Source organism: Siniperca chuatsi, linkage group LG3 (assembly GCF_020085105.1).
Source record: "Siniperca chuatsi isolate FFG_IHB_CAS linkage group LG3, ASM2008510v1, whole genome shotgun sequence".
NCBI classification, from domain to species: domain Eukaryota; kingdom Metazoa; phylum Chordata; class Actinopteri; order Centrarchiformes; family Sinipercidae; genus Siniperca; species Siniperca chuatsi.
Window position 1 is genome coordinate 22,704,062 of NC_058044.1, and position 16,960 is coordinate 22,721,021.

Here is a 16,960-nt window from a genome sequence, read left to right on the forward strand (position 1 = left end):
TGACCTGCAGTAAATTAGAATAAATAAAGTTTGATTTTATGAATCATTAGCATTACATTGATGGGCATATTTTTGAAATCTCTGGTAAATGATACCCACATGTAAGTCATAAAACTATGGCCCTGCATGTTTGCATAATGCATTCTTTAACTCTTTTGTGTAATGCTCATTAAGAAAACAGTCTGCTACCTCTTTAATGCTCTGTTTCTATTTGCCCCAGTCTTTTGCTGTCTGTGCCTATTTTCTGCATGTATGTGTGCGTGTGCAAATGTGTGTACCTGTGTGTATGAGCAGGGACAGAGACATGGTCACGTCACGATTCCAGCTCCTACCGCAATTACTGATCTAAACAAGCCAAGTGAAGGACCTGTCCCACTTCACAGGCCCTCCAATATTGTGTAAATAGCTGCGTGGCCTACCCTAAACAGCCCACAATGATGAGCCATTGGGATGCTATTCTTAGAGCAAGTTACTATTTTCTCTCCTTCTTTTTTTTCCCTCAACCCTGTCACAAGGACAGCTGAGGCATATTCTGTGAGAGGAAAGAGGAAGAGGGAGAAATAGGGTTGTAAATTGATTCTGGGCACCTTATTTGTCTTTATTTATCACTTGTATGTCTTTGACTATAGATTGCAGCTGTTCATTGTCATCAGTGTGTTCCTGTGACCTGTGTGCTTAATGCCTGCCTGCAAAGTAATAATAAAGTTGAAGCATTTGATTTTAAAAGATTATTGAAATACAAGCTGATAAAGTAAAACTAGAAACATTAAAGTGTAACCTTATCTTACAACGTATAAAGCCTACTAACAAACATAAAGGATCAGTTCACTTTCAATTCAACGAACTGAGTAATTTTACTTTGATCTAAATCCCCCAAAAATATTAACCAAAGAAAGGTTCATCAACAAGTTGATATATTGCTATATTAACAACCACTAAATAGAGCCCAGCAGAAAACTTGAAAATATAAGCTCAATGATCAACAGGTCCTTTCTTCTACCTATATTTTGTCTTCCGCTGAGCATGGCCACCACAGGGATGGGCCACCTCCACCCATCCAGGCTGCCAAATATTCTTCCTCCCTCCCCTCCCTCCATACATGACACACTGTCACCCTGTTGGCCAATCACAGGCTGACACAGACAGACCGTAGTTGAAAAACAGAAGCACACGAGAGGCTGCACATTTTTTGAAAACTAGTCACTCTTGACATGTTTTTTGGAGAACACACTTAGACACACACACACAAACACACAAACACACCATCATTTTGCAGTCTTTGAACGTCTTATGTTGTAACTGAGCTGTTGTTTTCTTAACTATACCTTCAATGAGGATTTGCATGACCAGTTAAGTTTTTAAAAATCTAATTTTCCAGTTTTTCTAAATACACGTTTTCTCGTTGGTGTGTTTTGCACTCATCTGCCAACATGTGCCTCCTGACAACTGCCCTGCTGTTTTCTTTACTTGGTGAGTATTTTGCAGTATAAGTGCCACATGGACTTCGTGCATGATTTATGTATTCCGCAGTGTAATGTTTATGTCATTGTTTTTAAATCTTGTGCCAAAGAGAACAGAGAGTCTGCAGGGTTCTTTCCAACAGATGGTCATTTCACTGATTAGTTTCTTTGCTCTGGTTGATGCTGTGTTTATTAGCTGCTCTTTTTCTCCGTAAGAAGGAAAACCTACAGACTATTCAATGGCCAAAGACTGCTGGGTTTGGTTAAAACTGTTTACCTTTCTTTATAATGTTTAACTTGTTTTGAGACCAATTGTTTCACCAGCAGCTCAGCGTTATTGATGAAAGCTTAGTAGGTTGCATCTCCCCTGTGAATATGACTATGTTGTGAAAAGGCTTGAAACTATCTAAATGATAAAATTAGAACCATGTGATGTTAGTAAGTACTCTCTAACTATACATACATTAAATACCAAGTATGCACAACTTGCTGATTAACTGTAAATTGACAACAACCAACCAATTTGCATGCCCACCATTTCTAACATGCTGCATTTCTACACTGTGAGGCATTTCAGGTTGGTTGAACTTGGAAATGCAAGTTCACCTGCTGCCTGAGTTGAGGCAGTTGAGTTGAGTCATCTTCAAGTTGAGTGCAAGTTAACTCAACTTGAAGATGACCTTTGTTTCAACTCAGACATTAGTTCATGGAGTTGACTGAAGGTTGATTACCTTTTAATCAATTGTTGTTTCAGCTTAATAATGTGAGTTAAAACAAAGAATTATTTTACACTGTCAGGGCAAAACTTTCCTTACAAACATTTCTGCAGTATTGTAAATCACAGTGACAATTTAAAATAACTTAACTACATTTATATAATTTTCCATTTCAAGTTGAGGACTTAAATTCCAAATTTGTTTCAACTTACATGTACTAGTTATCGTGACTGATAATCAAATTTGCTTGTTTTTTTGTTTCTTGTAATTAAAATTTTCTTTGCTTGCGTATCTCTGGTACATGACAGAACTTCACACTGAATTACTGCACCTGTTCAAAAATATAACATTTATTTGAAAAACATTTAATTATTTATTGTACATGAACTTAAACATTGGGTTTTGGTACATCTCAAACATGCCTTCATACCCAACTAGCTCAGCAAAACATCCTCCTTGTTACACGGTAAGGTTGAGTTGCTCCATTGTCAGGTACATAGTCAGCCAGTGGCAGTAGTCCTTTCTTGTTTGCGCAAAGTGTCTATATTTTAGTTGAAATTCCAATATATCACTTATCTGCAGTGTATAACTACTAGATTATGTCCATGCTTCAACCTTGCCATGGTTTAAAGAAGACAGTTTCTCTCAAAGTCACAGTAACTATTAAATTTCTCTAGCTCCCACCCCCCCACTCCACCTTTTTTCTTACTTTTTTCAACTGATAACTTGCAAACCCAAGTTCAGTCAACATGTACAGATCTGTCAAAAGTCTCAAATAGTCAACACAATGAATTACTGTAAGTTTAACTTTTGAACACTCATACATAAGTGGACATAACTAAATGTGTATTACAGTGTATTGATCATTTGTAGTCCCCTGGATTAAATAGTACGCAAACAATCCTTAGCAACCGGATATGTTACCACATCACACCAGGGTGGTATTCCAGAAAGAGAAAGATTACCCAATTAACAGGTTGTTTCTGTTCCAAAAAATGGGGCTCAGAAAAGACCTTGATCCAGAATCCAGGTTTACTCCAAGACCATGTCTATGACAACTTTTGCCCTGAAACTAACCAGTTATACTACAATGGTTCTAGGTTTTAAGGCTCTACTCTCAAGAATGGGGACGATCTGTTTTACAACCTTCTGACCACCTAAACAGTGTTTTATCCAAAGTTCTGCCTTAGGAGTCCTTCATTACATTATTCTATAGCTTTAAGTCAATGCCTATGAATAATTTCTTTATATATGAAAAGTTGATATAGTCTAATCTGAACAAGGTTTAGAACATTTACAAATAAAGCTCACACTTCACATCAAGAAGAGAAGTCAAATGGTTTGCTTTTAAAAACACTGCAAACATACACTGTATTGTTCTGTTATTCTATTTAAATAGAATTCAAATGGCAATCAAAATAGAGCTAATGACAATAATTTTAGACCAGGACTGTGGTCGTCTTGTGAAAGTAACATTTCAACTATTAATTCTCACTTGAAGCCTGAATAACATTACAGAAATGAAAATGGCTGCTATATATAACATTTTACTGAGCATAGAAACTAAAAGGTGCATGCAACCTAATTTAAACAGTGTTTCCAACATATGGTGAGTATTGTGTCACCTACCAAGCGGCATAATCTAACTGATTTAGTGCTTTTACAAAAACTACTACTGTATATAGTGTCTTGCCTAACAAAAGAATTCTTCAAAGATTATAGGTCGTTTTATATGGAGTCAGGACAGTGACTTTTAAATTTAGCATCGAAAATAAAATTTGGCATTGAAAACAAAATCTGAACTAACATTGGTATTGAAACATTTGTAGTGGAAAAAGTTGTATTGGCACTGAAAAAAGTTTCACTGAAAAATAAAACAGGCATTAAAAATTATTTCATTTTATTTAGATATTTTTTGCATTTTTATGTGTTTTTCAATGACAATCTTCTGATTTTTTCTTTCTTCATGTCACTCTTTTTTTCAGTGTCAATTTCTTTTTCAATGACACTGGTTTTCAGTTTCAACTTTCTGTCACCATTTTGGTGAGCGTACAACATACTTTAACCCAGCCCGGTTCTATGTGAGAAAACAACGGCAGAGAGAAACAGAGTTAAGTTGCTGTTTGAAAGTTCCAGGTGAACTCGTGGAAGCCATTGCCTATTCGAGATTTGCATTGATGCCAGAGGCTTCGGAGCGGACGAGAGGACGGCTGGTTCAGGAAGAGTGATGTTCTCTCCTTACTATGCAGATTATATGTAAATCACGCTTTCCCTGCCTCCTCCCCTCAGACCAATGCTCTCCATGACAAAACGGTTGACAGAAAGTTGAAACTGAAAATCAGTGACACTGAAAAAAAAAACTGACAGCGTAAAAAAAAGTGACATGAAGAAAAAATCTGAAGATTGTCACTGAAAAACATGATGCAAAAATGCCAAAAAATAACAAAATAAAATTAAATTACATTAAATACATTTTAATGTCTGTGTTTCATTTTTCAGTGAAACCTGTTTCAGTGCAAATACTTGTTTCAATTACAACTTTTTCCAATATAAATGTTTCAATGCCAGTGTTTCCTTTTTCAGTTCAGGTTTTGTTTTCAAATTCACTATCCTGACTCCATAGTTTGAAACTTAACTTTATAGTCTAGTGATTATGTGTTATGGTTTATGTGTCAATGTGTCTCTAAATGGTGATGACCTGAATATGATTCATGTTGACATCATGTATGCATTTGCCATATAAAAGTGGCATAATTTTAAACTAAACAGATTTTCAAATGTTAAAATATATGTTGAAACAGGTTTAATTAGCATGCTCGCTTCAGCAATGCAAACTCTTAAACATGTTTTTATATCTTTATTCTTCTTCTTCTGCTTTACCTTCTGAACACTTTTCTGAAAGGCTCTAACTTCCTTATACAGAAACTTAATTCAAACGTCAACAGATATCTTTTTTTATATATTTTTTTTTTTCAACTTTCGATCTTTAATTTTGGTTTTCTTGATGCATGATGGCCCATACATTAATCCAACTGTTTTAGCTGTCTAACGTTGACCACATTGTGACATTCACAGATAATATAGGAACATTATTTAAACATTGGCAATTGAACATTCAAAAACGTGATTCAGGTTTTTGCAGGATCATCCAATATCAGCATTCTGTTTGTTGAGGTGGGTTGCGCATTAACAAGTGTAGGAACCCAGATTACTACCATCACCTCCTCCTTGTCATCCTTTTCAGGTTCCATTTCCTGTGTTCAGTTTCTGGCACCTCTGAACATGGGAGGAGTCACAGGACAGGTACACTTTAACTCCACCTCCAAGATGGCCACTGTTAACGTGTCTGCCGCTGGATCCTGTGGTTCACTTAACTTTTCCCTCAGCAAGTTCCCCGTCATGTATGGCCATTATGCTCAGCCCTGTTCTGAAGCCAATATTGGCTCCAGCGTCTTCACTTTCACAGCTGATCCTGCCTCAAACCCCACTGTCAACATGTCACACCTCTTCGAACAAAGCTCAAACCTGGACGACTTCTCGCTGACTTTGCAGACATGTAATGGCACTAAAGTATGCACGGTTATAAGTCGAGGTCAGACGCTCTTGACTCATCAGGCCATGTTCACCGGTCCCATTGCGGGTAATGTTTACATCCGGCTTAACACAGGACAGACCAACCCTAGGCTGCTTGCAGACCTAGTTACAATCGGTCAGGTCAATGCCTCACAAACCAATGTCACTCTCTTTGGATCTACGAGCACCGCCGCAAGTTGTAATGTTCTTCTTGGAAGCTTAGATCCCTCAGCTTTGACCAATCTGGGTGTCGTAAAAGTTGGAAGTCCTTTACAGCCTGAGAAATCCCGTCTGGACCTGACCAGCTTCAACATCAACAATGGCTTTCTACTCATCCACATGGGGTCAAGTTACAAGTGTGCTCAGATTTATAATGTGCCAGAAAAACAGGTGAGCGCTGATGTGAATATGGGAGGGATCAAAGGATACTTCAGTTTCCGTCAGGCTTCCCCGTTTGATGTGACAGAGTTGAGGGTGAACCTGACTAACTTAAAGAGCAGTGTCGGCCCTTACCATGTCCACCATTTTCCTGTCCCCTCAGTCAGGTCACCTCCATCAAGCCTGTGTTCAAATGATAATGTGGGTGGGCATTGGAATCCATTCAGAGTAAACGTTAACGACTCAACATATCCGAAAATGCCTGGTTCAACACACGACAGATATGAGGCTGGTGACCTCAGCGGCAAGCATATGTCCCTTGCAGGTAAAAACGAGGTGGACATGGTGTTCATGGACTTCAACCTCCCTCTGTTTGGACAGAAAAGCATCGTAGGTCGCTCAGTTGTGATTCACCAACCAGGTGGTGCCAGGTATGTTTGTGCCAGCATCAGCTATCCAGGTGAAGTGATCGTAGCCAGAGCCAGATTTCACAGCCCTGTGGTTGGTGAGATCTGGTTCACCCAGCTGAAGAACAACCCTCTTTCTGACGTATCCATCTTCATGGATTTGTCATATGGAAATCCCACAATGACACCAACCAGTAACCACAACTGGCATGTTCACACCTACCCCATTAGCTCAGAGAGGGATAATGATGAAGGGCACTGCAGCACAACAGGAGGACACTGGAACCCCTTTAACATTAGCACAGGAAACATCAGTTATGCCCTCCACTGTGGCCCATCCAGTCCCTTGTCCTGTGAGGTGGGAGACCTCTCCAACAAACACACCACCATCAACCTCGGCACCAGAGTGGGCGGAGTAGAAGCAAAAAACTTTTTCACTGATGTCACTTCCTGGTTTCCCGGGGAAGGCATTATTGGTCGTTCTATGGTCATCCATCAAGCAGAAAGAGGAGGGCTAAGGATTGCTTGTGCCAATGTCACAATGGTCCGGGTCCCCAAAGCTAGCTTGGGTAACTGGTTTGGCCCCGAGATGTCCAGCGGCCAGGTGCTGTTCTCCCAGGCTGTCCCACAAGGCCCCACGACTATAAATGTGTCCCTGATGAACCTGAACTCCTTAGCTGGGGGTTACCATGTTCACATACTGCCCATCAAACCTGGCAGCGTAGAGCCCTGCTCCAACGCAAACATCATGGGCCACTTCAACCCATTAGCCTGGAATGTATCAAACAACCCCGCCCCTGGAGCTGGCACAGTGGACCAGTATGAGATTGGGGACATCAGCGGGAAGTTTGGGGTGCTGAATGGCCTCAAACAGTCTCAGGCTATATATATGGACCCTGACATGCCATTAACTGGACCCTACGGCATTGTGGGAAGGTCACTAGTGGTTCACTACTCCAACGGATCAAGGTGAGAATCTGTGTGCATTTATGATGTTGTGCTTATTACAGAGAAGGAAATCAACAGATGGTGAAAATGAAAGAGAGAAGTAAATATTTCACATACTGTACAGGATGTGAAATACTGTACTGTAGCCACTGACTCTTTCCTAGAACATAAACGCTTTGGTATTTGGCAATTACAGGTGTAGAATGTCATAAACATCGAGTCATATCCTTCTTATGTTTTGTATTATAACACACAGATATCTACCTCATTCACTGAGAATGACTCAACAAAATATTGTGAGGAAGTAAATTCTAAAGGTTAACCCTACAGGATTTGGATATGTTTTGTTAATCTTGTTTGTGTTTTTGTGTCTTTCTGTGCATATGGGTTTTTTTTCTTCAGAATGAGGTGTGCTGACATCTCAGCTGACAGAGACTCAGATGGTCAATGGACTATTGCCAAGGCTGTTTTCAACAGTACAGTGACTGGGACAGTCAGACTGGTAAGAACCACAGTCAAAGTATTTTTCCACTAATGCCAATATAGTTTAAATTACAATATACTGTATTCTACATCAGTATTTTTGCTAATCTGTCTATGTTGTCCAACACACCCCATGTTCAGCTCACCTTTTCATTTCAAGTTCAATGTTACTTTTAAAGTGAAATTAATGAAGTGCAAAAAATCAAACAGTAATGCACAATACATTCATTTGTTGCAGTGACAATAAAAGATTTTTTTTATTTTATTTCTAAGTTTGTCAGACTAGATCTGATCAGACTAGTTAAAAGAGTAGGCCACCAATTTAGCACTGCACTCCTATAACATTGTAGGACAAGACTGACAAATTTAAAAAAAAGGATAAAAATCAATGCAGCAGAACCAGAGACAGTCTTTTTTATTCCACACATTCTTCTACCTTGTCAGAACCTGAAACAGACTCTGATGTGTAAATCGGTTCCACAATGGCTGTAACCACACCACCTTTCAAAGATTGCATTTATCTGTAGGTGGGTCACACCAGCAATTATAGTAGACATAACTCAGCTGACCAAATTGTATTGCTCAAGGTCAGGTTACTAAACTTTGCCAGAGTGCAGTGAAGCAGAAATAACATCACTGGCTGGCAGGTCTAAAGAGCAGGGACCACATTAGGTGGGTAGAAAAAACAAAACACATGAGCACATCGCTTTCGCACACACCACCAGGGTGTTCAGTTGACTGCTAGAGTTATGAAACAGTTCTACCAGTTTTCAATTAAAACATTTCCAGCCGACTATTTTATTACTGTTTCAAGTCACGATCACCGTCATTTTGGTCGTTTTAACTATATATTTTAACCAGATGAAGGATTTTAACCATCTGACGTCTGGATCTTAAGTTATCAGAGAAAAACTGAGCAAACAGCTCGGCTCGCATGCCCCGGACGTCTGTGTCCGCCGAAAAGCGTCGGAGAAACATTGAGTTTTAACGTGAAACTGCTTTATTACCTGTTTTAATTACCGGGTCGCGCCGATTGCTTCCCGGTGATCTGGCCGAGATTTCGGTGGGGGTCTCGACGCTAGCGAACGGGCCATGGGAACAACGACAGCTAGCTAGCCGACGTTAGCTAAACTAGCTACTTTATTAAATGTCCCATAACGGTAACTAACAAAATTTTATGTCAATTTAATTCAAGTGGCAGCTTACCTGAAAACCAACGAGCTCTGCAAGCACTAGTGCGCTCAGCGCTGATGCGCCCCCTTTCCCCCCATGATCCCAGATTGTATTTTTGCACTGAAATGAGCTCAAGATCATGCTGTTACCACAATGTATTAAAATATAAGTAAAGTATTCATAATCTACCATAAAATCCACCGTGTTGTGAACCTCTGACCGCAAGAGATGGATCCAGAAAATTCGACAATGGAAGAGCTAAACTTTCAGCTGGGTCAAAGTAACCCAACCAGCTGTTCAACTGTGAATGGATCCCTTACAACCCCTTTGACCCAGCAACCCAACAGTGTGTTTATAGAAACAGCCCAGCACTTTTTTGAGTGTGGTAATTAATGTGTGTTTATTTGTGCATGACCTGAGTTGAAATAGGATATATTGCCTATTTAGGGGCAGAGATACATTGTCCTTTTTCATTGAAAATGGCTCAGTCATGTAAAATATCACCCTCCATAATTAGGATAAGAAACTCTGCCTTTGTCTGTAACTTGAGGACAATACATTTTGACACTGACATTGTAAAATGTAAAATGGATTATGAATGCAAAATGTCAGACATTGTTCTATAGAAGATCATATAATCAATTCTAGTGAAAATCACCCAGCCCAGCCCATCACCAGAAGTTACAAGATTTCCACATGGCAGGACCAAATTGTAAGAATCAGATGAGTTTTCTTTGATAGCCACAGAACACATACAAGGTTTTCTTTCTTGCTAACTTACTAGGAGCCAACCTGCCACAAAAACATGACAGTGTATTTCTGCTGCGCTGGACAGACAGTGAATTCATTATGCCTGTGGTGGGTTGCAAACAGCAGCAATGGGAAGCAGGGACGAGATCATTAGCTTAGCTTAACATCCGTCTGCTGTGGCTAGTGGAACCTACAGGCCCATTGAACTAGGAAGCTCATCAAGGGAACAGCTGTCTCTGTCAGCCGCCCTGCAGAGGCCCCATACTGAGCTCTGCACTACATTTATGGATAAGAGCTTGTAATATCTCCAAAGAGGCTATATTATCAAGGAGAAAATGATGAGTCTGGGGAATAAATGTGTTCCCTCAACATAAATCTGCTAGTTTTACTCAATAGAGAGTCACAGAGTGAGTGTAAGAATGCCTTAATAAGTAGTTACCGTCATAATTGTATGCAGTATCCACAAATCCACACTGATTCTTCCTACTGTAATTGTCCACTAATATTGGATTTTTCTCTCTCCTCAGCGCCAGCAGATGTTTCCTGATGGGAGTAGCAGTGATATCACACTGGAGGTGACCCTTCAATCATCGACAAGACAAAATGTAAGTACAGAGTCATACTGTACACATATCCACGAATGCAACGTTTATACAGGTCGTTTTAATAAGGAAGTCTCCTTGTTAAAACCTTAACATACAAACAATTAAAAGAGTAACAAATCAGTTATTAATAATCAACTATAATATTGAATGCATTTCCACGTAGCACAAACAACCTTAAACCCTTTAAGCATACACAGAAAAACTTCAATGAAACCTTCTAGGAAAGGTCCTGTGACAGGTGAGACACCTGAGCAGCTGAGCATATGATAGCTGCAAAGTAGGATATTAAAATGGACAATAACTTAGAAAGTGATAATGAAATAAGAGATGCCACGAAAAACTTGTAACACACACAGATCCACATTGATAGTGCCAGAGTTGGTTTAATGACAACAATAAAAGAAAGGTTTCGAGTTTCATTACGCAGATTTACTCAGAATTTGCTTTCTGAAGTTGCAAGGAGTTGAATCCAGAGAAATGGGGAGGGCTCTGCAAGAAAAAGTTTTGGTGCCTGTTAATGTTTTCTTGACTCTCAGGACAAAGTAGGTAACCATGTAATCTGAGGGCATGAGGGACAATGAGGGTGGAGAGCTGATTTAAGCTCCCAGATAATTATAGTTGTCCAGCAAGTTAATTTCCTTGCCTTTGAATGCAGCAAGATTAAACCACATAAACGTACAGAATTCACATAAAGAATAACAAAACAACAAACAAAAACAATACATGCAAACAGTCACACTTGTATTTTACCCCTCCCTGCAGACAACTGTGGCATCCTTGTTCATCACAAACAACCGCATGGGCGCCAACAACAGCCAGTGCAACAGTGTCGGGAGCACATTCAATCCCTTCAACATGACGTCAATGGTGAGACCGAGTTGACTCTTTTTGAAGGCTGACACTAGTACTTAAGTATCAAAGCCGCTAAATCAGCAGTGTAAATCTAAACCTTTGCTCTTTTACGGCATTTTTAGTTTACGATTTTTTTCCGACTTTACGCAGAGCTTTACTGCAGATGTGTTTGCTGATATTTAAGTATTCTAAGTATTTAATTTGTGTAGATTTTTGTTCTGATTATCTTAATCAGAATTTTGTATATGCAGGATAAAATCAGCTCCTTATCACTTGTGCAAGGTAACAAAAAATGTGAATTACATTACTGACTCCATCTGAAGACACCATTTGCAAATTCATCATCAAAGCAACTAAGTTCAGTCAGTTTAAATAATTACATAATGCCAACATCAGCCTGATATCTGAATAAACTGCTTGATAGATGTCCCTTTCAGAACTATTTGTTTTTTAGCAGTGCATGTTACACAATAAGAATAATATATCTCTGTAAATTCCTCATTATATGATCACGTAGTGTACTGTATGTATATGTACTGTACTATATGTATAAAAGAAAAGCAAGTCAAGACAGCAAACCTAGTGTCTACTACAGTCATAGAAGGAACATTTTATCAAGTTACTTTTGTCTGTCATGTAATCATGTAACTTCTTTCTCTGAAATTTATTGACACCATAATGTCTTTCCTCCCAGTTTTGTCAAGTTAGTCCATTTGTAAACATTAATCATACTACGCCCAGTGCTTTTGCAACAAGAGCTTTCTTCATCGATGATTTAGAAATGAAAGGCCTTGGTCAGAAAGTAAGATGTTTGAACATTTCCAGTGCAAAGATTTTTACTAACAATTAATACCTGAAGATGTTACAAGGACATTTGTGTTTGCCATTGTATATACAATGGAACAAAACTTTCAAGCAGTGCAGAGAAGGAAGTCTGTTACTTTTGAGTTTCTTTTTCTGATAAAAGAAACCAAATTAAATGTCTGATAATATGCATAACCAACTGCAATTATGGTGCCAAAACTGAGCTTTTGTGGTAAATGTGCAACGTACTTCCTTCTCTCTATTCCCCATTCAGAGTTCCAGCTGTTCACTAAATAACCCTCTCAGCTGTGTGGTGGGAGAGTTATCTGTGAGACAAGGCAACGTCAGCCTGACTGAGAGACAGCTCTACACTGACAGCATCATCCAGCTCTCTGGAGACAACACAGGTACCACACAGACATGAAAGTGTGTGTTTAATTAGCAGTGGTAACAATTAAAGATTTAAATAAAACTTTGAAGTGATCCTTTGCTAGCAATTTAGGATGTATACACCCAAAGAAATAAATGTAATATGAGGTATGTAATAATGTGAAAAGAACAGATGCAGTTAATGTTTTTCTTTGTTTGTAGTGGTCCACAGATCTCTAGTGCTGAAGAACGGAGACAGCATCATCGCATGTGCCGACATCCTCCCAGAATCCCCTTCAGCAGAGCAGACCTTTCCCAGTGTGGCTAACTTCAGCAGGTGAGTGTAATAAAAACCTGCATGATTAATACCCTTTCGTAAGAATGTTAAATCTCTTGGCAGACTTTAATTTAGAATTTAGAGAATTGAATCCAACCTGTCATTTTCAAAACCAGTTCATCTTCATAAAATATCTGAACCACTGAGGAAACTGAATATCTTGTAACCACAACTTGCAAACACACAATAGCCTACTGTACGATTCAAAAGAAATTCTGTTTGCTGCCCTTCCCAGAGAAAATATCCATTACGTAGAAACGTATTCACATTATCCTCGTTGCTGCATCACTTTTGTACCCATAACCAAAGTAATCTGTCGTATAATCTGTTATTCATGCCATGATGTCTCATAGATAATGAAACAATTCAAAATAAGGAAGCTTCAGTTTTTTTTGTGTCAAAACACAGCGATCATCAATGTGCGTTGCATTTCTCAGCCCGTCTAGCGGTCAGATGGTACATTTTGATATTCTAAGTGAAAGTGCATCAACATTCACTATCAAAAGCATACTAAAACATCAACATTACCAGAGACTATTTCTGTTAACTACAGGGGCATGCAAGTAACATGAAGCAGCTTCATACTTCTATGAGAACAGGTACTGTTCTGCTTTCAGAGGCTGAGCAAATGCAAGGCCCTTTTTCTATGTAACTGGATTCCAGCTAATTTGGTGGCGTGAGTTAACATTTATTAATTTATGACCCATTAACTATTCACATAAAGTAATTGTGACTTGCCCATTTCTTAATGGTGAGCAACAGGAATTCATGCTACATCCGCCAATAATAACTTAATGTATTCATTAAATCATCATGACCCATGCATTAGTAATGTGTTATACTGTATAAGCATGTGCTTTGTTACCCTTATTATAGTTAAGTTTTACCAAGAAGTCATTACAGTCGTTGTAGTGGATCAAACACCGTAGTTTGATAATATCTGGATTTAAATGACTTGTATTTCCAGTTAATTATTATATTATATGACTGCAAAGTTTCATCTCTTTTTGCCCAGATATGACTTCCGCAGGAGGGTTGCAGATGTCCTGCAGTTGGAAGCAGCAAGAGTCAGCATCCTGCCCAGCTCTCCTCGCTCTGCAGCTGATGGAAGGTGCCAGCAAGTCAACTTCATGGTATCTGGTAAGGCACAAACCCTTTAAAAAAAGGATGTTCATCTATCAACAGAACAATACATCTAATTTGCGATAAAAGGGAAACAGAATTGCCTTTCAACACAACAACACTTGATCTGAGGAAGTGAGCATGTAAACATTAATTCCTCTTCCTCTGTTTATACTGGAGGTCATATAACAATTAGATGGTGTAACCATTAACCACGCATTTAAAATTCCCTGACAGACACCACCAGTCATTATACCTAGGGTGGGGGCACACAGGTTTGATCCTACACTATTGTAACAATTCGAATTATGTAGGTTGCATTCACTGTGGTTAAATGATGTGGCAATGAGCATTGTATCACAGGTGTTAACACATCATCTCCACAGTTCACTGAATGTAAAACCTGAAATACCAAGAAGGACATGGGAGTGCCAAAGAGAAACAAACACACATCAATCTCATTTGAATATTTATCCGGAAAGACCAAACGATGATTTGGACATGGAAAAAGGAAAAAAAAAAACCTGCATCCATGGTGATTTAGAAGAGGAAGTGTTGCATACATTATGGCCAGGACTATATGTACAGCATGTAAGTCTGTAAACACTTCAGCTACTTCAGGCTTTTAGGACCTATCTGGGCAAGCTGTGTGCCCAGGCTGTGTTCATCAGGACAATGAACAATTATAGGCATTGAAAAAAACCTTTAGAAAACCTGAACAATTGCTCGGTAACCTGATGCTGGAGTTGAGTGTCTATGTGTCTCATTTTTCTATCCCTTCCTCTGTCCCAGGGGGGAACAGAGAAGTGTCTGTACAGAGGTTTCACACAGTATAGCACAGGACAGGTATTTATGTCCTCAGATGTCTCCCACAAGGTGGAGAGTTTACTATTGCAATCATTACTGAGAGGGCCTCCTTTACCGTGATTATGAGTATGACAGTAATAAAGGGGAAAGATGCACACACAAGAGTTTTCAGACAGCATGCAGCTGAGAGTGTGATGACAATAATGTTTTCTTTGCTTGAGAAAAAAGAAACCAATTGAAAGGAAAACCAAACTTGCTCTGTGATAAAAGTTATTTGTTATGTCTGAAACATTTGAATTACACTGCACCATTTCTGGTATGAAATCATCTGACTTAATGATGGAAAAGCAAGTCCACAACTGCCTTTAGACTCAGCTACAGTTATTGTCAAGTGCAACAAATCAGTAATTACAGCTTGGACCGTCTATGTGTGATTAAGTATTGCCACATTGTCTGTATCTTAAAGGGGATGTCAACACAGAACTTCTGAAGTCTGTCAAAACCAGTGAGAAGATGGGCGTGTTCAGAGAGTCTGACTCATGTACAAGTAAGTATGCTCCATACTGTAATCATAGCTTTCCCTGGACTTTAGGTGCATAATGGGAATGTGAAATTGTTTATGTATTTAAGGGTGTATTTAACAACATTTATAAGTCCTTCAGTGTTGGATGGTTTAACCAGCTCTCCAAAAGAAACAGTCTCTTGTTAAATAAATATTGATTTTGATGGAGAGTGATTGGGCTGTAGGTAATCTACTCCAGACTATATTAAGGAATTACACATGGCAGAGTTGAACTGCAGTAAATGTTGGCAACAATACAATGACATAAGATGTATTACATTTAAAGACTGGAGGGCATGGAAGTCATGCCAACCAATGATCAAATAAAAATCCAACAAAACACAATTTGCATACTGAATGCCATGTTTCCAAAGATCAGTCTTAGATTACTTCTAAGCAAAACCTCTTGTTTTAGCTCATTTATGGCTTTTTGATGGGCACTTGAAGGAAACATTGTTCTTTGAACTGGATCTGCCTCTAAATTTGAACAAGATGATCTCAGAGTACAAAAATAGCTTACACTGAGTCACAGTGTCTTTCAATAGAATTTCATTCCTTGCTTGAATAACCTGTGGACACCTTTCTGATCTGACGCCCTCAGGAAGTGCAGGTCTGCTGCTGGTGCCAGGAAGTTTGCTTCTTGGCTTGATGTTTGCTGCTGCCTGCTGGCTGCCATCTGCAATTTATTCATAGCTCAAAGATTCAGCTACACCATGCATCATCAGTGGAGATACACGGATCCTCATATCATAAAAATGTAAATATGTTTATGAAATGTAGCCCACCAAGTGATATGATCAATTATCAAGCAAATAATAACTGTCTTTCTTTGTACAGCTTTTGTCAGCCAATAAAGATAAAGCCATTTTACATTTTTACTTTTTGTAATAATCATTTTAGGCAACAAGCTATTAATTAACTGTTCAGTTTAACCTTTATAGAAACAGATATTGCTCATATTTTATTCATTTGTGCTGTTAAATGGGTGGGTGAAGTTCCTGATGTACATTTTCAGATATCCAGACATTTTAAATGTATGCACTATCCATATATTTGAATAAAATACAATAATGTTTGTATGCCTTGTGCCAATCATTTTTTACCCCCTTACTTTAAACCCCTAAACATATCTTAGCACATGAATAAATGTATAAGCCCATAATATGCAGTGCTTTAGCAGGACAGTTAATCCTGTGATGCATTTTAAGAGAAGAGCATTCATATAAGCTTTTGGTACCACTTCCTAATAAAGCATCATTAAATAGGGTTTGTTAGTCCTACTAAGGACTTTATTAATGGTTCATAAATAATAAACTCTTGCTTTATATATTACTCATAAACCATTAATAAGAAAAGATCTCACTGTTAGGTGTCCGTCCTCCTCCAGGACACTTGCTGTGTCTTTTTAGCTCATAACACTTCTTGGGAGGTTGAGAAATTGACAAAAAACATAAAAAAATAGACCTACCATAGGTCTTTAAACTCACCACTGAGTGTGAGTCCTCATGGACAGAAGACCTTAAAAGGTAATCAGATGAATCAAAATATTAGTGATTACATAACAAAGCTGTTAGTTCAACTGTTAGTAAAAAGGAAATATGAAAATTTATACAG

The 16,960-nt window shown here is 38.7% G+C and overlaps 1 protein-coding gene across 1 annotated transcript; it reads left to right on the forward strand.

Moving 5' to 3' along the window:
- Positions 1–1,170: 1,170 nt before the first annotated feature.
- On the forward strand, positions 1,171–16,425 carry cusr (Copper-only SOD repeat protein). The gene is made up of 10 exons (XM_044190651.1): positions 1,171–1,470; positions 5,421–7,503; positions 7,885–7,984; positions 10,416–10,493; positions 11,256–11,360; positions 12,424–12,556; positions 12,741–12,855; positions 13,871–13,995; positions 15,251–15,331; positions 15,948–16,425. The coding sequence occupies exons 1-10, from the start codon at positions 1,431–1,433 to the stop codon at positions 16,037–16,039; spliced, it is 2,952 nt and encodes a 983-aa protein (XP_044046586.1). The 5' UTR covers positions 1,171–1,430; the 3' UTR covers positions 16,040–16,425.
- The last annotated feature ends 535 nt before the right edge of the window (positions 16,426–16,960 follow it).

Excerpts from the sequence above, each read along its gene's own strand:
- cusr (XM_044190651.1), top strand. The coding sequence starts at position 1,431 with ATGTGCCTCCTGACAACTGCCCTGCTGTTTTCTTTACTTG. Across the intron at positions 10,494-11,255 it reads AATCATCGACAAGACAAAAT|ACAACTGTGGCATCCTTGTT; the intron begins GTAAGTACAGAG and ends CCCTCCCTGCAG. Across the intron at positions 15,332-15,947 it reads AGAGTCTGACTCATGTACAA|GAAGTGCAGGTCTGCTGCTG; the intron begins GTAAGTATGCTC and ends TGACGCCCTCAG.